Below are 20956 nucleotides of genomic sequence, written 5' to 3'. Positions count from 1 at the left end.
AAAGGCTTAGTACAGTGCTCTGCACACGGTAAGCACTCAATAAATAGGATCGAATGAATGAAGGCTTTGAAGATGGGGTTTGTTGTGATTTGGCAGATTTGCAGTGGGGAGAAAGTTCCTGGCCGGAGAAAAGACTGAAGCAAGGAGACAGAAATGGGAAATATGAGATTGAGATATAGGGAGAAGGTGAGCCGAAGAGGAAAATGAGTTCTGGGTGGGGTGGGGGAAGGGAGTGCATAAGTAAAAGGGAGAAAACCAATCAATCAATTGTATTTATTGAGCACTTACTATTTGCTATATTAAGTGCTTGGGAGAGTACATTACAACAGAACTAACAGATGCGTTCCCTGTCGATTATGAGCTTACAGTCTGGGAGGAAACAAGCATTAATATGAATAAATAAGTGATTTATAATATATAATTCAACAATACATACATAAATGCTGTGGGGTTGCGTGTAGGGAGAATATCAAGTGTTTAAAGAACCCAGTTTAAGATGCACAGACGGTGCAGAAGGGAGAGCGAGCTGGGGAAAAGAGAGCTTAATCGGGAAAGGCCTTTTGGAGGAGATGTGACCTTAGCAATGCTTTGAAGGTGGAAAGAGTGGTGGTCTGGTGTATATGGATGGGGAGGGAATTCTAGTCTGGGAGATGACGTGGGAAAGGGTCAGTGGCAAGATAGACAAGATCAGGGCCCAGTGAATAAACGGACCCTGGAAGTGCGAAGTGTGTGGGCTGGGTTGAAATAGGAGATGGGTGGGGTGAGCTGATTGGGTGCTTTAAAGCCAATGGTAAAGCGTTTCCATTTACGGAGGTGGGTGGGCAGTTCTTGAGAAGGGAGACATGAACAGAACATTTTTGTAGACAAATGATTTGTACAGCAGAGGGAAATATGGATTGGAGTGAGGAGAGACAGGAGGCCTGGAGGTCAGCAAGGAGGCAGATGCAGTAGCCACGGCAGGATAGGATAAGTGCTTGAATTAGCACTTTGGCGGAGAGGGAGGGGCAGATTTCAGCAATGCTGTGACGGTTAAACCTACAGGTTTCAGTGACAGTTTGAATATGTGGGTGATGAGAGAGATGAGCTGACAACACTGAAGTTACGGTCTTGTGAGGTCGGGAGTATAGTTGTGTTGTCTACAGAGATGGGAAAGACACAGGAAGGACAGGGTTTTGATGGGAAGATAAGGAGTTCAGTTCAGACATGTTTAATTTGAGGTGTCAGCAGGACACCCAAGTAGATAGGTCTTGAAGGCGGGGGAAATGCGAGATTGCAGGGAAGGAGAGAGGTCAGGGCCGGAGATGTAAATTTGGGGTTTTAATGTCCAGCTCCCCCCTTCTAGGCTGTGAGCCCGGTGTAGGCAGAGATTGTCTCTCGCTATTGCTGAATTGTACTTTCCAAGCGTTTGGTACAGTGCTCTGCACACAGTAACACTCAAAAAATAGGATCGAATGAATGAATGAATGACTTTAGTTGGAGCTTTAGTTCAGGAACCAATCCTTTCATGAAAAATTGGTTCTGAATTAGTTTAATCTATGATGAGGCTTTGGGGGACCAAGTTTCAAAAGTCATAGTAGTGCTTGCATATTCCATTGACCACTAATATTGATTTAATTTATGTTCAGCACAGGTGTGGGAAGCACAGGTGTTTCCATGATGAGTTGAAATTACAGGTATTGCAACATTCAATTAGTAATTAATGATATTTTTGAATATTCTTGAGGACTACTGCTAGCTGTTTTTCATTGTTGGCAGGCCCCATGTTACCTAACAATCAGTGTTATTTATTGAACACTTACAGTGTGCAGAGCACTGTATTAAGCATTTGGGAGAATACTGGGTTCATGGACATGTTCTCTGTCCACAAGGAGCTTAGAGTCTAGAGGGGGAGACAGACATTAATATACATCAATTACAGATGTGTACATGAAGGTTCTGGAGCTGAGAGTGGAGTGCTTAAAGGGTACGGATCTAAGGACAAAGCTGATGCAGAAGGGAGAGGGCATAAGGGAAAAGAGGGCTTAATAGGGGAGATGGGATTATAATAATGCTTTGAAGGAGGGGAGAGTAGTAGTCTGTCATATATAGAGGATGAGGAGGAGGTAGGGCATGGGAAAAAGGGGTGGTTGGCGAGATAGATGGGATCAAGGCGCAGTGAGCAAGCTGGTGCTGGAGGAGTGAAGTACGTGGGCCGGGCTTAATGGTAAGGAATGTCTTTGGAAGCAAAGGTGGATGAGCAGCAACCAGTGGAGTTTCTTGAGAAGCACCGTGGATCAGTGGATAGAGCAAAGGCCTAGGTTCTAATCCCAACTCTGCCACTTGCCTGCCGTATGACCTTGGGCAAGTCACTTCTCTGTACCTCAGTTACCTCAACCAAAAAATGGAGATTGTCTGTGAGCCCTGTGTGGGGCAGGGACTGTGTCCAACATGATTAATTTGTATAAATGATCTGGGCAGCAGAGAGAAGTATGGACTAGAGTGGGGAGAGACAAGAGGCAGGAAGATCAGCAAGGAGACTGATGGAGTAATCAAGACGGTGGGATAAACGCTTGGATTAACACGGTAACAGTTTGGAGGGGAAAGGGTGGGTTTTAGCATTGTTGTGAAGGTGAAACCAGTAGGATATGGTAAGAGATTGAATGTGTGGGTTGAATGAGAGAGATTAGTTGAGGATAATGCCAAGGTTGTGGACTTCTGAGGCAGGAAGAAGGGTGGTGCTTTCTACAGTTATGGAAGAGTCAACGGGCGGAGGGTTTGGGTGAGAAGATGAGGAGTTCTGCTTTGGACACGTTAAATTTGAAATGTCGGCAGGACGTCGAAGTAGAGATGTTCTAAAGGCAGGAGGAAATGCGAGAATTTAGAGAAATCAGAGTTGGAGATTTGTGAGTCATCCGTGTAGAGATGGTAGTTGAAGTCGTGGGAGTGGATTAGCTCCCCAGGGGAATGGGTGTACATGGAGACCACCCCCACAATTTGGGGATGAGAAGCAGAAGAGGAACTGGTGAAGGAAAGCGAGAAGGAGGAGACAGAGAGTTAAGAAGAGAACCAGCAGAGGACAGGGTCAGTGAAATCAAGATTAGATAGCGGTTCTATGAGAAGCGGGTGGCCCAAAGTACCAAAGACTGCTGAGAGCTCGAGGGCATAGTGCATAGAGCTCGGGCCTGGGAGTCAGAGGACATGAGTTCTAATCCTGCCTCTGCCACTTGTCTGCTGTATGACCTTGGGCAAGTCACTTCCTTCTCTGGGCCTCAGCGACCTCATCTGTAAAATGGGGATTAAGATTGTGAGGCCCACGTGGGACAACCTGACTACCTTGTATCTATTCCAGAGCTTAGAACAGTCCTTGGCACATAGTAAGCGCTTAATAAATAGTCATAAAAATTATTATTATTATGAAGCAGTATCGATTGGATTTGGCAAAGAGGAGGCCTTTGGCGAACTTAGGGAGGAAAGCTTCCATTTAACGGAGGAGGCCGAAGCCAGATTGCAGGGGGTCGAGGAGAGGAAGTGGAGGCAAAATGTGTAAATTACTTGTTCGGGGAGTTCGGAAAGGAGTGGCAGAAGGGAGATGGGGCGACAGCTGGGGATCCATGGGCGTTTGTGAAAGCAGAAGGGAAAAAGCCACTGGAGGTGGAGCGGTCTGGGAAAGAAGAAGAGGGGAGGGGGGAAAGGACTTTAATAAGAGGCACAGAGATGGGGTCAGGAAGGTCTTTGAATTAGCCAAAGAAATTATATCCATAAGGATATAATTAAGAGAGGTGTCAGCTTTCAGTTGGGGCAGAGCATTGAGTGGGTATGGCTGAGGGTCGGAAGGATAATAGAAGTGGCTTTTTAGCGGCACCAGCCTGGTGTATTGCACTGTATCAGGTATTTGGGAAGCACAAAATAATGAAGTGGCATGTTCCTTGCCCAGGAGGAGCATAAACTCTAACACAGGCAAGAGAAGCAGTGTGGCCTAGTGGAAGAAGCATGGGCCGGGGTTCAAATCCCAGCTCCACTACTTATCTGCTGCGTAACCTTGGTCAAGGCATTTCACTTCTGTGTGCCTCAGTTACCTCATCTATAAAATGGGAACTAAAGCTGTGAGCCCCATGGGGGACGTGGATTAGGTCCAACCTGATTAGCATGTACTACCCCAGTGCTTAGTGCAATGTGTGGCACATATTAAGGGGTTAACAAATACCATAAAGTATGTCCATCAAGTAAAGTGTACATATCTTATTTTCTCGCTCTACAGCATCACCTACGCTCTTGGTTCTATCCCCTGAACATTTAATCCCTTACCCATCCCCATAACTACTGTATATTTTCCTTCTACTTATTTCCTTCCCCTACCTTTAATTTGTTTTAATGTCTGTATCCCTCCACTAGATTGTAAGCTACTTGAGGTAGGGGTTGTGTGTAGTCACTTTACTGTAATAATAATAATAATAATAATAATAATGTTGGTATTTGATAAGCGCTTACTATGTTCATTCATTCAGTAGTATTTATTGAGTGTTTACTATGTGCAGAGCACTGTACTAAGTGCTTGGAATGTACAATTTGGCAACAGAGACAATCCCTGCCCATTGACGGGCTTACCGTCTAATCGGGGGAGACAGACGGACAAAAACAAGACAACTTAATCGCAATAAATAGAATCAAGAGGATGTACACCTCATTAACAAAATAAATAGGGTAATAAAAATATATACAAATGAGAACAGTTTCAAGGAGGAGAGAATGATCAGCACTACTGAAGGCACCTGAGAAGTCAAGGAGAATTAGGACAAAGAGCCCATCAAATTTGAGTATGGTCATTGGTGACCTAAGAGAATACTATGTGCAGAGCACTGTTCTAAGTGCTGGGGTAGATACAGGGTAATCAGGTTATCCCACGTGAGCCTCACAGCACTCTCCCAAGGGTTTAGTACAGTGCTCTTCACACAGTAAGGGCTCAATAAATGCACTTGATTGATTGACTGTTTGAGACGATTGCGAATTACTTTCAACTGCCAGATATTTAGCAAAGTTTCAAAGAGAATGGACATCCACCCAAACAAACCATGATGAAAAATTTTAATGTCTAATATCCTGAGAGTTTTCAGTGGACAGTTTATTTAACTAAGCATTTGTATTCAATCAATGCTTTTTGAGTGTTTCCTCTGTGCAGAGCTCTATACTAGTTGGTATGGGGAATAGAATACAGTGGAGTGGGAAGCCTGTTTATCTCCTGTCCTCTGCTGGGGTCCCCTGCACTCCCTGTCAGGTGCAGACAGCATGGGTGGGCCCTGTTTGGGCAGAATTGTGCAATGGCAGAGTGATGTCCTGGAACTCCGTCCCCCTCTGCACACACAGCGGACCATCATCTCCTCCAGGAGGCCTTCCCCGATTAAGCCCTCATCCCCCTCACGCCCTCTCCCTTCTGTGTCGTCTGTGCCCAATCCTGGCTCCGCCTCTTGTCTGCTGCATGACCATGGGCACGTCACTTACCTTCTCTGTGCCTCAGTTACCTCAACTGTAAAATGGGGGTTCAGACTGTGAGCCCCATCTGGGACAGGGACTTCATCCAACCTGGTTAGCTCAAATCTACCCTGGCACATCGTAAGCTCAAAACAAATACTAAAACAAATTCACTGTACTAAGTGCTGAGAGCATCACGATCCCTGTCCGACACGGGGCTCCCGACGTAAAATGCAGCTTGGTATCAAGAGTGGAGGAGGTGGAAGAGCGAGACTGGGCTCCACATAGCCCTCCAAGACTGAGGGGTGGGAATAGCATGTGATGGAGGGCCAACAAACTCAGAGGGCAGAAACAGAAGCCGGAAAACCCACCCGAACCCACCTCCACCCTTCTGAGGTGGGACTTGGTGATCTGATGGGTTGGCTGGTTGGGGAAAGGTAAAGAATACCCACTCCAGACCAAAATCCCTCCCTCTAAGGGGTCAGAAGGGTGAGGGAAAGGAGAGAGAAAAATGGGGGGCAGGGGAAGTGGGGGAGAGTGGGATTTGAACCACAATCAGCGACCTTGACTGACTTCCCTGAATGAGCTGGAGATCTCTCAAATTTGCTTTCTCTGGTTCACTAACAAATGATTCGAAAATGACCAGTTGCTCTGGGGAGGCGAAAGTGTTTCTTTGGTTTTTCATTACTTTTTTAGGAGATAAATTCTTTTGTATCTCTGAAGCTGCGTGGAGTGACTCCTCCCTGAATGAATTCTGTGCAGATGCTTCAGGATGGCAGTGATGGTTCTTGTCAATTTCAAGGGGATTTTGCTGTGGCTCTTATTCTGTGGCTCCCTCAGCCAGCTTTTTACACCTCTAGCAGGAGGGGGTGATCATGGCAGCCCTTGGGGAACCAGGACTTTGAGCTTTTGCGGCACCTTTGAGTTGGATTCCAATTCTCCCCCAAATATTCTTTCCCAGTACTTAGCATAGTCCTCTGCACATAGGCGGCTAATGCGTACTGTTGCTCCTAGTAGAGCCTCTCCCAGCCCTGTGAGCGCACAGGATTTGATCAAGTACCAGCTGGGGATTGAATCCTCAAATTCTATGGATGGTATTACCTCCCTGACTCAGAAAACATCTTTTTAGGACAACTTTCCCCTTGAGGCACCTCTCCTGGAAAAAAGGGGGACATAGTTTGTTTCGCCTTGCCATCCTTTCTTGGCTAGCTCCAACTAGTGCACCATGAAATGACCCAGATAATTCACTGCTGCCAACCCTCATTTTAACACATTTGAATCCCCAGGAGGCATGGGAGACTTTTTTTTTTGAAGGGAAGCAGGGGCTGGCTGCAGACCTGCACCCCTGTGGGTTCAGTCACTAGTTAAAGAAGAAAGCTCTTTCCCCAGAGTTGTTGAGTTTGCTCAGACAGAAGGCGGAGGCCACCCTCTCTGTAGAAAGGAAATTAAAAAAATTACTGGTTGTATAGAGCATATTGGAGTCAGCATCTTAAGTCTCCCTTACCTGGGAAGGAGCAAACAAATCGGCAACAGCCATTAGGCAGTGGAGATTTAAGAAATGAAATCGAAGTTACCACATCTGTATCTTGTATCTTGGAACTAAACCTTAATTTCATCTGGGTTACCTCCAATCTACCTTGGAGCACCATCTACCTTGCCGTCGAGCCCTCACCTACGTCCCACCTCTGGCCTGGAGCTCCCTCCTCCTTGATATCTGACAGACAATCATTCTCCCCATCCGGAAAGCTTTATTAAAATCACATCTCTTTTAGTAGGCCTTCCCCGGTTAGGCCCTCATTTCCTCTTCTCTCATTCCCTTCTGTGTCACCCTAGTACTTGGATTTCCACCCTTTATTCATCCCACCCTCAGCCCCACAGCACCGTGTACATATCCCTAATTGATATTTTTATATTAATGTGTGTCTCTCCCTCTAGGCTGTAAGGTCGTTGTGGGCAGGGACCAAGTCTACCAATTCTGTTATATTGTACCCTCCCAAGGGCTCAGTAGAGTGCTGTGCACACTGTAAACGTTCAATAAATTTGATGGTTTGATTGATCCATTTATCTTCCCACCTCAAACATGGTTCCTGTGACCTACAAAGCCACAGCAGAGACGGGAGGAAATAAGGCTGTAGCCAAGAAAGTGATCGCCCTGCCCTGTGCTCTTCCTCTGTCCCTGTTGTCTAATCTCTCCTTGTCATCCATCATTTGGCAACCAAACACACCTCCACGCAAGGCAAGGTGAAGGACACTGAAATCAGTTAATCAGTGGCATTTTTTGAGCATTTACCGAGTGCAGAGCACTGTACTTAACACTTGGGAGAGTACGGTACAACAGAGTTGGTAGACACGTGCCCTGCCCACAGCGTGACCTTGTTCTCCCGTGAGTTCCTTTCTCGCAAACACCAGAAATCCAGGCTCCATTCCAGATGGGATTGTCTAATGCCAACCAACTTACTATACCCCGGCCTCGTCTATCTCACCACCGACCTCTCGCCCGTGTCCTTCCTTTGGCCTGGAACGCCCTCCTGCTTCATATCCGAGGGACGATTTCTCTTCCCTCCTTCAAAGCCTTATTGAAAGCACATCTCCTCCTGATTTCCTCTTCTCCCACTCCCTTCTGCATCGCTGTTGCATCCTTTATTTATCCCTACCCTCAGTCCCATAGCACTTACATATATATGTATCTGTAATTTATTTGTATATGTGCCTGTCCCCCCCGCTAAACTGTAAGCTTGTTGTGGGCCGGGAACGTGTCTACCAACTGTTATATTGTTCTCTCCCCGGTGCTTAGTACAGTGCCATGCACGTGGTAAGCACAGAATAAATACAGTTGGTTGATTGATTGTCAGGTGTGTTTATCTCCCTACTGGAGTCCCAGCCAAACTCATAGTGAATATATGCATTCTGGTAGACTGGATATATATAGTTTCTAGCTGCTTGATAATCAGAGTAACTTCAACCTACTTATCTCCCTCTGATCTTCAGCACCGTACCTTGGAGCCGGTTACAGTTAAATAGAACCTTGCTAGATAAGAGGTATACATTTTCCAATAACAGCTGCTCTGCAAAAGGAAGGTGAGGTAATATTTCACTTGATATAGCTTCCCAAAAGAGGCAGGGGAACATTAGCTTTACTAGATCATCTTATTCTGTGAATCAGTCAATCAATCAGTCAGTGGTATTTATTGAGCGCTTAGTATGTGCAGAGAACAATACGACCGAGTTAACAGCCACTTTTCCCTGCCCGTAGCTAGGATCTTGTTGATTTTAGTGGCATCGAGTGTTTTGGTGGTGGAATAATTCCGAGTGTCGTTATAAATAGATGCGAGCTTGGCTGCCTGAGTGTGTGCAATGGATGGTGGAGCGCTACGTGGTGGGCAGTGGATGGTAGAGTGCTCTGTGCTAACAATAATAATAATAATAATAATAGGTATTTGTTAAGTGCTTACTGTTTGCCAAGCACTATTCTCAGCGCTGGGGTAAATACAAGGTAATTAGGTTGTCCCATGTGGGGCTCACAATCTTAATCCCCCTTTTATAGATGAGGTAGCTGAGGCACAGAGAAGTGAAGTGACTGTCCCAAAGTTACAACTGATGGAACACTGCTTGTGTGCAAATGGTGGAGGAGCACTGTGTGTACAACTAGAACACTATGGGTGTGCAATTAATGGAGCACTGTGTGTGCAGATGGTTGAGCACTGTGGGTGTGCAGCTGATGGAAGATTGTGGCCTGAAGCTGAGGGTGAAAGACTGTGTTTGCAACTGATGGAGCAGTGTGTGTGAAACTGGTGATGGAGCACTGTGTAGGTATATAACTAGAGCACCATATGGGTGTGCAACTGAAGGAGCACTGTGGATGTACAGCTGCTGGAGGACGATAATAATGGTATTTGTGAAGCGCTTACTATGTGCCAAGCACTGTTCTAAGCGCAAGGGTAGATACAAGGTAATCAGATTGTCCCATGTGGGGCTCACAGTCTTCATCCCCATCTTACAGACGAGGGAACTGAGGCACAGAGAAGTGAAGTGCCTTGCAAGGTCACACGGCAGATAAGTGGTGGGGCCAGGATTGGAACCCATGATCTCGGACTCCCAAGCCCGGGCTCTTTTCGCTAAGCCATGCTGCTTGATAACCGTGACTATCCCGTGTAAAGCTGGAACACTGGGTGTGCAACTGAAGGAGCTCTGTGGGTTTGCAGTAGACGGTGGAGCACTGTGTAGTTGTGTAGCTGGTGATGGAGTAAAGTGTGGGTCTGTAGAAAGTGTGCTTTCCTTTTGCTAGTTGAAACATATTCTTCTTGTGTTAGAAGATTGACTTTCCCTATCTTCCTCCCCAAAAATGGCTACCGGCCTCTGAGTCTAGTTCTCCCAGGGTATCTGTGCATGCTGGACAGAGAGGAGGGAAGCGCAATAATGATAGTATTTAAGTGCTTAGTATGTGTCAAGCACTGTTCTGGACTCATAATCATAATCACTTTCTCCCGATTAGACTGTGAGCCCGTCATTGGGTACAGATTGTCTCTGTTGCCGAATTGTGCATTCCAAGTGCTGAGTACAATGCTCTGCACATAGTAAGTGCTCAATAAATACTATTCATGAATGAATGAAAGCGGTGTAGCCTAATGGAAAGGGCATGGTCTTGGCAAGCAGGGGACCTGGGTTCTAATCCCAGCTCCACTACTTGTCTAATAATAATAATAATAATTGTGGTATTTGTTAAGCGCTTACTATGTGCCAAGCACTGTTCTAAGCGCTGAGGTGGATACAGGGTAATCAGGTTGTCCCACGTGGGGCTCACACTTTTAATCCCCATTTTCTAGATGAGGTAACTGAGGCCCAGAGAAGTGAAGTGATTCGCCTGAGGTCACACGGCAGACAAGTGTCGGAGCCGGGATTAGAACCCAGTCCCTCTGCCTCCTGGGCCCGTGCTCTATCCACTAGGCCACGCTGCTTCTACCTGCTGTGTGACCTTAATAATAATAACAATGTTGGTATTTGTTAAGCACTTACAATGGCTCCTACTCCATTCTAATCCTCCTTGACCTCTCTGCTGCCTTTGACACTGTCGACCATCCCCTCCTCCTCCACATCTTATCTCACCTTGGCTTCATGGACTCTGTCCTCTCCTGGTTCTCCTTTTATCTCTCTGGCCGGTCATTCTCGGTCTCCTTCGCGGGCGCCTCCTCCCCCTCCCATCCTTTAACTGTTGGAGTTCCTCAAGGTGCAGTTCTTGGCCCTCTTCTGTTCTCCATTTACACTCACTCCCTCGGTGAACTCATTCGCTCTCACGGCTTTGACTACCATCTCTACGCAGATGACACGCAGATCTACATCTCTGCCCCATCTTCTCCCCCTCCCTTCAGGCTCACATCTCCTCCTGCCTCCAGGATGTCTCCACCTGGATGTCGGCCCGCCACCTAAAACTCAACATGAGCAAGACTGAGCTCCTCATCTTCCCTCCCAAGCCCGGTCCTCTCCCAGACATCCCTATCACCGTGGATGGCACGACCATCCTTCCCGTCTCTCAGGCCCGCAATCTTGGTGTCATCTTTGACTCCTCTCTCTTGCTCACCCCACACATCCTATCCATTACCAAGACCTGCCGCTTTCACCTTTACAATATCGCCAAGATCCGCCCTTTCTTCTCCACCCAAACGGCTACCTTACTGTGTCAGCCTTCTCTCTGATCTCCCTTCCTCCTCTCTCACCCCGCTCCGGTCTATTCTTCACTCTGCTGCCCGGCTCATCTTTCTGCAGAAACGATCTGGGCATGTCACTCCCCTTCTTAAACAACTCCAGTGGTTGCCTATCAACCTCCGCTCCAAACAAAAACTCCTCTATCTAGGCTTCAAGGCTCTCCATCACCTTGCCCCTTCCTACCTCTCCTCCCTTCTCTCTTTCTACCGCCCACCCCGCACGCTCCGCTCCTCCGCCGCCCACCTCCTCGCCGTCCCTCGGTCTCGCCTATCCCGCCTTCGACCCCTGGGCCACGTCCTCCAGCGGTCCCGGAATGCCCTCCCTCCTCACCTCCGCCAAACTAATTCTCTTCCCCTCTTCAAAACCCTACTTAAAACTCACCTCCTCCAAGAGGCCTTCCCAGACTGAGCTCCCCCCTTTTTTCCCTCTGCTCCCTCCACCCCCCTTCACCTCTCCGCAGCCAAATCCTCTTCTCCCCCCTTTCCCTCTTCTCCTCCCACTCTCCCACTCCACCCCCTCAGCACTGTACTCGTACGCTCGACTGTATATATCTTTCCCACCCTATTTATTTTGTTTAATGAGATGTACACCACCCTGATTCTATTTAGTTGCCATCGTTTTTACGAGGTGTTCTTCCCCTTGACGCTGTTTAGTGCCATTGTTCTAGTCTGCCTGTCTCCCCCGATTAGACTGTAAGCCCGTCAAACGGCAGGGACTGTCTCTATTTGTTGCTGACTTGTTCATTCCAAGCGCTTAGTGCAGTGCTCTGCACATAGTAAGCGCTCAGTAAATACTATTGAATGAATGAATAATGTGCGGAGCACTGTTATAAGCGCTGGGGTAGATACAGGGTGATCAGGTTGTCCCACGTGAGGCTCACAGTCTTACTCCTCATTTTACAGATGAGGTAACTGAGGCACTGAGAAGTTAAGTGACTTGCCCAAAGTGATACGATAAGTGGCAGAGGTGGAATTAGAACCCATGACCTCTGACTCCCAATCCTGGGCTCTTTCCACTGAGCCACTTTGCTTCTCAAGTCACTTAACACCTCTGTGCCTCAGTTTCCTCATCAGTAAATAGAAATTACGTCCTACTCCCTCCTCCTTGAACAGCATGTGGAGTAGGGACTGTGTCCAATGTGATGGTCTTGTATCTACCCCAGTGCTCAGTACATTGGTTGGCACCTAATAGACGCTTAGTAGATACCATAATAATTATCATTATTATTCTTTTTTACTATTAATAATACAAGGTAAAGGCAGGATTCGTGCCAGGGGAACAAGGCCAGACTGGATGACTCTAGCCAAGGGATCGACATTGTTTTTGGGTGTGCAGGAGAGCTGAACAAAGTGAAATCTTTGAGCAGTTGCTTTGCCGAGGGCAATATGGGGTAAGCTTACTTTTGGCCTGGCTTGGGCCAACGCTTCTCCCCTATTAGCCCCACCCCAGGACTACTTGGTTTAACAGCCCCAGAGGACATGGGGCATCTTTGGGTCATTCAGCTGGTTCATAGCAACAGCAGTTTCTCGCAGTAGGGGAAGGAAAAAGAGGGCAGCATGGTAGGCTGGCACTGGCAGATATTAGCCCCGTCCCTCACTCTGCCTGGCAAAATTATTTCTCCATTCTTATTGACATCTGTGCCCATCACCCTTGCCAGTTGTTGCAGACTTTTAACTCTCTCCTCATACTCCCTGTCCCTCCACCCCATCTACCCCATCCCTTGCCCCTCGTGACCTGGCCACCTACTTCATAAAGAAAACTGACACTGTCAGGCGTGATCTCCCTCAAATCTCTCCCGCCCCTCATCATCATCATCATCATCATCATCATCATCATCATTCAGGTATTTGTTAAGCGCTTACTGGGTTCCAGGTACTGTGCTAAGCGCCAGGGTAGGGTACAAGCAGTCGGATTGGACACAGTCCCTATCCCATGTGGGACTCACGGTCTTCATCCCTGTTTGTCAGATGAGGAAACTGAGGCCCAGAGAAGTGAAGTGACTTTTTTTAAATGGCATTTATTAGGTACTTACTTTGTGCCAACTACTGTACTAAGCACTGGGGTAGATAGAAGCCAGTCAGGTTGAACAGAGTCCCACGTGGGACTCACAGTCTTCATCCCCATTTTACAGATAAGGAAACTGAGGCATTATTAGGTACTTACTTTGTGCCAGGCACTGTACTAAGCACTGAGGTGGATAGAAGCCAATCAGGTTGGGCACAGTCCCACATGGGACTCACAGTCTTCATCTCCATTTTACAGATGAGGGAACTGAGACCCAGAGAAGTTAAGTGACTTGCTCAAGGTCACACAGCAAACAAGTGGCCTCCCCCGTCCCTCCCCACTCCTGCCCCCTCTTCAACTCTCCCATCTTTCTCAGCAGTATCTCTAGAGGAGGTCTCCTGCCTTCTCTCAAAATCCATGCCCTCCACCTACAAATCCGATCCCATTACTTCATGCAGTATCAAAGCACTTGCCCCATCCCTTCTTTTGCTCCCTGACTGCCATCTTCAACTGTTCGTTCTCCAGGGGCTTCTTCTTCACTGCTTTCAAAAATGCCCATGTTTCTCCTGTCCTAAAAAAACCCCTCCCTTGACACCACGACTCCTTCCCATGGCCCCATCTCCCTCCTATTATTCCTCTCCAAACTCCTTGAGTGAGTTGTCCACACTCACTGTCTCCATTTCCTCTCCTCCAATTCTCTCCTTGACCCCATCCAATATGGCTTCTATCCCCTTTACTCCACAGACACTGCCCTCTCAAAATTCACCAGCCATCTCCTTGCCAAATTCAGTGGCTTCTACTCCATCCTGATCCTTCTCGACCTCTTAGCTGCCTTGGACTATGTCGACCATTCCTTTCTCATGGAAACATTATTCAACCTTGGCTTTACTGATACTCTATCGCTCTGGCTGCTTATTCTCAGTCTCCTTTAGGGGCTCCTCTTCTGCCTCCCACCCCCTGACTATGGTTGTCCCTCAAGCAGCTTGGTGTAGTAGATAGAGCATAGGCCCGGGACTCAGAAGGTTCTAATCCCGGCTCCGCCACTGGTCTGTTCTGTGGCCTTGGGCAAGTCACTTCACCTCTCTCTGCCTCAGTTACCTCATCTGTAAAATAAGGACTGAGACTCTGAGCCCCACGTTGGACAGTGTCCAACCTAATATCCACTTGTATCCACTCCAGCGCTTAGTAGAATGCTTGGCACATAGTAACATAATAGCTGCTTATCAAATACTATTATTATTATTAAGGTTCAGTTCTGAGTTCCCTTCGATTTTCCATCTCCACCAACTCCCTTGGAGAACTCATTTACTTAAGTGGCTTCCACTACCACCACCATGCAGATGATTCCCAAATCTACATCTCCAACCTGACCTCTCTTCCTCTCTGCAGTCTCACATTTCCTCCTGCCTCAAGACATCTCTGTTCGGATGTCCTCCCGACACCTCAAATTTAATATGTCTAAAACAGAACTCCTTATCTTCCCACCCAAACCCGGTCTCCTCCTTACTTTCCCATCATTGTAGACAGCACCGCCATTCTTCCTGTCTCACAAGCCTGTAACCTTGGTGTTATCCTTGACTCCTCTCTCTCATTCAACCCATATTTTCAGTCCGTCACTAAATCCTGCCAGTTCAACCGTCGTAGCATTGCTAAAGCCCATCCTTTCCTTTCCATCCTAACTCCTACCATGTTAATCCAGTCACTTATCCTTTCCGACCTTGATTACTCTATCAGCCTCTTTGCTGACCTCCCAGGTTCCGGTCTCTCCCCAGTCCAGTCTATACTTCATTCTGCTGCTGGGATCATTTTTTGACAAAATCATTCAATCCATGTTTCCCCACTCCTCAAGAACCTCCAGTCGTTGCCCATCCACTTCTGCATCAAACAGAAACCCCTCACCATTGGCTTTAAAACATTCAATCACCTTGTCCCCTTCCACCTCACCTCTCCTACAACCCAGCCCGCACACTTCGCTCCTCTCATGTGAACCATCTCACTGTACCTCCAGATCGCCCACCTTGCCGGTAACCTCTTGTCCAACTCCTGCCTTTGGCCTGGAATGCCCTCCCTCCTCATATCTGACAGACAGTTACTTCCCCCACCCCCATTCAAAGCCTTATTGAAGGCACATATCCTCCAAGAGGCCTTCCCTGATTAAGCCCTCTTTTCCTTTTTTTCAACCCCATTGTGCGTCGCCCTGACACGCTCCCTTTATTCATCCCTCCTCCCAGCCCCACAGCACTTATATACATATCTGTAATGTATTTGTTTATATTAATGTTTGTCTCCCCACCAGACTGTAAACTCACTGTGGCCAGGGAATGTGTCTGTTATAATGTAGTCTCCCTAGCGCTTAGGACACATTAAGTGTTCAATACATACAATTGCTTGACTGACCCTTTGAACCACTTCCCTCGCCTCCCCCGTGTTCTTCTTTTAAATGGAATTTGTTAAGCAGTAATTCTGTCCTGACCCCTGAGAGGTACAGCCTCACAACATCTTCTCCCACTCCCTCTGCGTCACCCTGACCTGCTCTCTTTATTCATCCTCCCACACAGCCCTACAGAACCTATATACATTTCTGTAATTTATTTATACTAATATCTGTTTCCCCCTTTAGACCGTAAGCTTGTTGTGGGCAGGGAATGTTTACTGTTATATCGTACTCTCCCAAGTGCTTTAGTACAGTGCTCTGCACATAGTAGGCACTCAATAAATATGATTGACTAACTACAAGATACCCAGAGGGGCTCCTAATCTAATGGCACTGCATTTTGTTGGGTATTTGGAGGGCTTCCCCCTTATTCCAAGGTTTTGGGTGACTTTAAACATCTCACCTCTTCTGCCCAGCTCAAGAGCGATATTTAGGGCCAAGAAGGGGTCCTAAGCTATCAGTTACAGTACCCTGATCTAGTCCGTTTGCTAGAGAAGATTAGTGCTGGTGGTAATTGTAACAGGAGCAATTATACTTCAATTATGTTTATTAGCAATTATGGAGTACAGTTCACCATACTAGCCCCTTGTATGAGACACGAATGAGACACTCCTGGCCCACAGGGAGTGTATACTCTAATGAAGAAGACAAACTAAGATATTTACAGCTAGAGAGAGGTAAAAGATGAATAAAGTGGACATATACACGAGTGCTTAAGCTGGTGTAAATTCTTCAGTGCTAGGGCCGATCGAAGGGATGATGGGGATCAGGGTGTGGGGAAATTAATTGGGGGGAGCTTCTTGGAGGAGGTGGATTCAGGGAGGGATTTGAAAGCGATGAGAACTGTGGAAAGAGGGAGCCCCAAGCTAGGGGGTGCTGTGAGTGCGGGAGTTGAGATGGAGGTATGGCTAGAAGATTGGCTCGGAAGGACAGCAAGTTGGGGAATAGTGGGAGAAGAGAGGAGATAGGTACTTCAGGGCCAGAGCCTTGAAGCCAGTTGTGAAGAGACACCCCAGGAGTTAGTGGGGAGTTATGAAGAAGGGGGTGTGGAGGGCCAAGTGATGCCTCAGGAAGATGATCCAGGCAGCTGCCTGTCGTATTGATTGGAGAACAGGACAAACTGGAGCCTGGGAGACTGGAGCCTGATTGCCCAGCGATGGCGGGGCCAGAGCTTGTGCCAAGATAGGAGCAGTTTGGGTAGAGAGAAAGGGGAAGGTCTGAGGGAAAAATGGCAGGATTTGGCAGTGGACCTAGTGTGAGAGTTTTGATGGTAGCAAAGATTCTAGATTGACACTAGTGTGTGGACTTCTGGGATGGAATGGTGTTGACTTAGATGGGTAATTTTGTGGGGACAAAGAGAAGAAAAAGTGGAAGTGGGAGAGAGAATAGGGAGGGAGTGGGAGCGGAGAGGAGGAAGGAGACAAAGGGAGAATGTATCCGCCTTCCGCTTCTGCCCACCTCTTCTAGCTGAGCACCAGACCAGCTCAGCTAGAGGCACTGCCATTGCTGTGGCTGGCATCTCCAGGGCAGTGGCTGGGTATGGACGTTGGCACGCCCTACGTCCACCACTCAGCCCCTGCACTGAACCTACGCACAGTCCAACCCCTGCCCTGTTCTTGCTGGGCTCTAGGATGGGGAATAGCGGAGCCTCAGGCCCGGGCCTGAAAGCTGGTGAGCATGTGAGAAGCCCTGCCAGCGCAATAGGACAAGTTTGCGTTCCACCTTTGCCCCCATCTAGCTGAGAGGGGTGGAGTCAGCTGCCCAGGAAGCACCATGTGTGACAGGGACTCTTGGTGGGACAGGGACTTAATGGATCTGGGCTCTACTCCCAGCTCTGCCACTTGCCTTGGGCAAGTCACTTAACTTCTGTGCCTTAGTTTCCTCATCTGCAAAGTAGTGATTTGCTACCTGTTCTCTCTACTGCTTAGACTGTGAGCCCATATAAGAGAGGAACTGTATCCAACCTGATTGTCTTGTAGCCACCTCAGTGCTTGACATATAGTTAATGATTAACAAATGATACTATCATTATTCTTATTTTCATTATTTTATTATGTATCTACCCCAGAACTCTGGACAGTGCTTGGAACATAGTAAATGTTCAACAAATGCTACAATGTGTTTGTTTTAATTATTATTATTATGTCTAGATCCAGTATTTAGTACAGTGCTTCGCACACAGTAAGTGCTTAAAAGCCATGATTACCATTAGTATTATTATTATCATCATCCCCTCCTTAGTTCCATGACCAATGGGGCAGAAACCTTCCGCCCCAGTCTCCTGGACCCATGGAGTTGTCACCCATGCTTGCTAGAACTGATATTGGGAGGTTGAAGAAGAGCTTTGGCTCCCACTGAAACTTAATATGGAAAGATTGATTCAGATATCCATTATTTTGAGTCCCATAGCTAAAAACCTGAGTTCAATGTCGGCAGCATTTTATATGGGGAAATAATGTCTGATTTGATCATTTTTTCATTATTTTAATAACCAGCTATTTGAGTGTTATAAGCTTTAATTGCTTTTCTTTTGCAGAAGGAAAGGATTGTGGTTCAGATTCCGAAAGCTGCTCATCTGGTCTTTGGGACTATATCTCGCCATTCCATTTCTTGTTAAACTTTGTCCTGGGATCCAGGCCAAGCTGATTTTCTTAAATTTTGGTGAGTGAACCTGCAACCATTTGTCCATTGTTTAAGAATAAAAAAGAAAGAAAAAAACCCAAATCAGAATGTTAGGTTGGGGCAGGGGAGGATGCTTAGGCTCTGTTAAAAAAAAAAAAAATAATCAAACTTTTTATTTTCAGTTGAATGTATATCCATATAAATAAGTGATGCTTCTATGCCTGGGTGCATCTGTTTTTCCCAGATGAGTAAATGTCTGTTTCTACAGTTGGTCTAGTTTTGGCTGGAGCAGAAAAAGAGTGGAGAAATGCCCCAGAAACTTAATTTTCACTGGACCAGATGATTTCTTGAGACATACCAACACACTGTAAATTTAGTACTTGATGATTCCCATTTTATTCTGTATACTAAGAGCTCAAAATAGTTTAAAAAATGAAAAAGGTCTTAATTTTTTTGAAGATACTATATATGCATGCTGTGCACCTTTTCCAAAGTCAGTTCTATGTATTCTGTATGGAAAGTGAAGTAACCTAATATGTAGTTTTAAGCTTTTAAAAAGAAAGCGGAGAGAAAGAAAATGTTCAGATGAGACTTGCAAAGAAGCATCCAGGTTTGGTGTGTGGGAGTGGGTATTTCAAGTGAAAATTAAGTTTGATCACTTTAGTTCACCCTTCTGGGTACAGCTGCCAATGATCATTCTAGGTAATAAGTGAGAAAGGTGGGTTTAGAACATGAAACTTGGGGATGAAAAACCTGGGATCTTTAACCTATCCAGAACTACTGGGGGTTGGGGTGGGGAGGAGAGAGAGACAGACAGAAAGAAAAAGAATATGAGTGTGTGTGTGTGTGTGTGTGTGTATATACATTGTTCTTCATACTTGAAAACACAAGTAAAAAGAAAACTCACTTTTTGGGGTGGGTGTGTGGCTGCAGGACCCACAGTCCCTACCACAGCGTCCTTTGTTGTTTCTCGTGTTCATTTTTGGCAGGGCATGGCACTATTTTTCCTTGGATTTCTCTCTCTAATGATTTTCTCAAAAAAGAACCACTCCTTTTTTTGACTGCAGTGCACCATTTGGCTCTTGTCTCCCACAGTTGTCTCTTAGTGTTAAACTGAGATGCCATCATATTGTTAGCGTTGTTTTATTGCCTCCTCAAACGATTTCTCCTCTCAGCTTTGTTTTCAGCTGCCCAATTTCAACTGATATAGTAGCAACTAAAATGGGCCTTTTTTTGATGTTTATATTTCTCACATGTCCCACTTGCAAAGGTGGATTGAGGGAAATGTAGTTCAGGGCCGGGATTTTGTTGTTTGTGATCCTAATTTACCACTTGATGTTGAGTGTGGTTCATACGTGGTGCTGATGGAGCAGATTAAGGGAGTGAGGAGACACACCCCCATCTTTGACGTGACCAGTTCATGCCATTTACAAAGCAGTTTCAGAATCTTAATGAACTTCTCAAAGTAGTCAACTTTACTAAGCCATTTCCAGAATCCAGCTCTCAAGGGAGGGTATAGTGCTTTTACAAGGTCTAGAAAACCATGTGGAAGTCTCAGGGGATGCTTCCAGTTTTAACATGCTGCAAAGATTGTGTCCGATATACTAAGCTGGGGTCTCAAACCACAGCATGATTCTGAGGTTATGTGGGCAGTAACGTGCGTCAGAAACCAGTATAGAAGAACTCTAGCTAGGATTCTTGCCAGGAAATGAGAGCAACAGAGGAGGCCTTGATGGGTGTCGCCACAGACAGTCTTTTGTCTTTCTTCTTGAAGATCGTGATGGTGGCGTCTCGTCATTCCACGTGTTGAAGAAGATTTTGTGTAAGTTCCTATATAGTGCACCACTCCTTGCTTGTGGGTCAGGGTCTGGAGTCCAGCCATTTTTCAGGACTCTGTTGTGGTGATGTCCTCCACAGCTGGGACCAGTGCCATATCTTTGGGTGTGTTCTTTTTCTGTGTTTTGTGGGCCCAGGTCTTCAACAGTGGAAGGCAGGCTGAGGAGAATTTGTAAATATCGTTTGTGTCTCTTCGTGATTCTCTTCTTGTCTGTGAAGAGGCTGGAGCCTCTAGTCACTCTTCAGAGATCTCATGATGTCATGATTAGAACCAGTGTCCCTATTGATGTGTAGATGTTCTTGATTTCTTGGCAGTGTGGATAGCCTTGGACTTTTCATTATCACAATGCAGGAATTTTGCAGCTGCCTCTGTCCTGGAATCCCACAAGGTGCTATTAAGGTTTAGTTCTGGGTCCCTTTCTATTATCCAACTACACCTACCTCCTTGGAGAACTCATTCGCTCCCAGATGACACCCAAATCTGCATCTCCAGTCCCGATCTCTCTCCCTCTCTCGAGTCTTGCATCTCCTCCTGCCTTCAGGACATCTCGGTTTGGATGTCCTTCCGTCACCTCAAACCTGTCCAAAACAGAGCTCCTTATCTTCCCACTCAAACCCTGCCTTCCCCCAACGGCACCACCAGCCTTCCTGTCTCACAAGCCCATAACTTTGGCGTTATCCTTGACGCCTCTCTGTGATTCAACCCACATATTCAGTCCGTCACCAAATCCTGTCATCCCACCTTCACATCATCACTAAAATCTACTTTTTCCTTTCCATCCATGCTACTACCATGTTGGTACAATCACTCATCCTGTCCTGCCTGGATTACTGAATTAGCCTCCTGGCTGATCCCCCAGCCTTCTGTCTCTCCCCACTCCAGTCCATACTTCACTTTGTTGCCCAGATTATTTT

General features: G+C 46.6%; 1 protein-coding gene across 1 annotated transcript in view; it reads left to right on the top strand.

The window, feature by feature from the left end:
- Positions 1-20956, top strand: part of ABHD12 (abhydrolase domain containing 12, lysophospholipase) — a 117015-nt gene that overhangs the window by 32274 nt on the left and 63785 nt on the right. The window contains exon 2 of the mRNA XM_029072139.2: positions 18120-18244. Coding sequence (XP_028927972.1) covers positions 18120-18244 — 125 coding nt within the window. The remainder of the gene's footprint in view (positions 1-18119; positions 18245-20956) is intronic.

This window comes from Ornithorhynchus anatinus, chromosome 9, assembly GCF_004115215.2.
Source record: "Ornithorhynchus anatinus isolate Pmale09 chromosome 9, mOrnAna1.pri.v4, whole genome shotgun sequence".
Taxonomy (NCBI): Eukaryota; Metazoa; Chordata; class Mammalia; order Monotremata; family Ornithorhynchidae; genus Ornithorhynchus; species Ornithorhynchus anatinus.
Note: the sequence above shows the minus strand (reverse complement) of the source record. Positions and strands in the feature narration are given on the sequence as shown.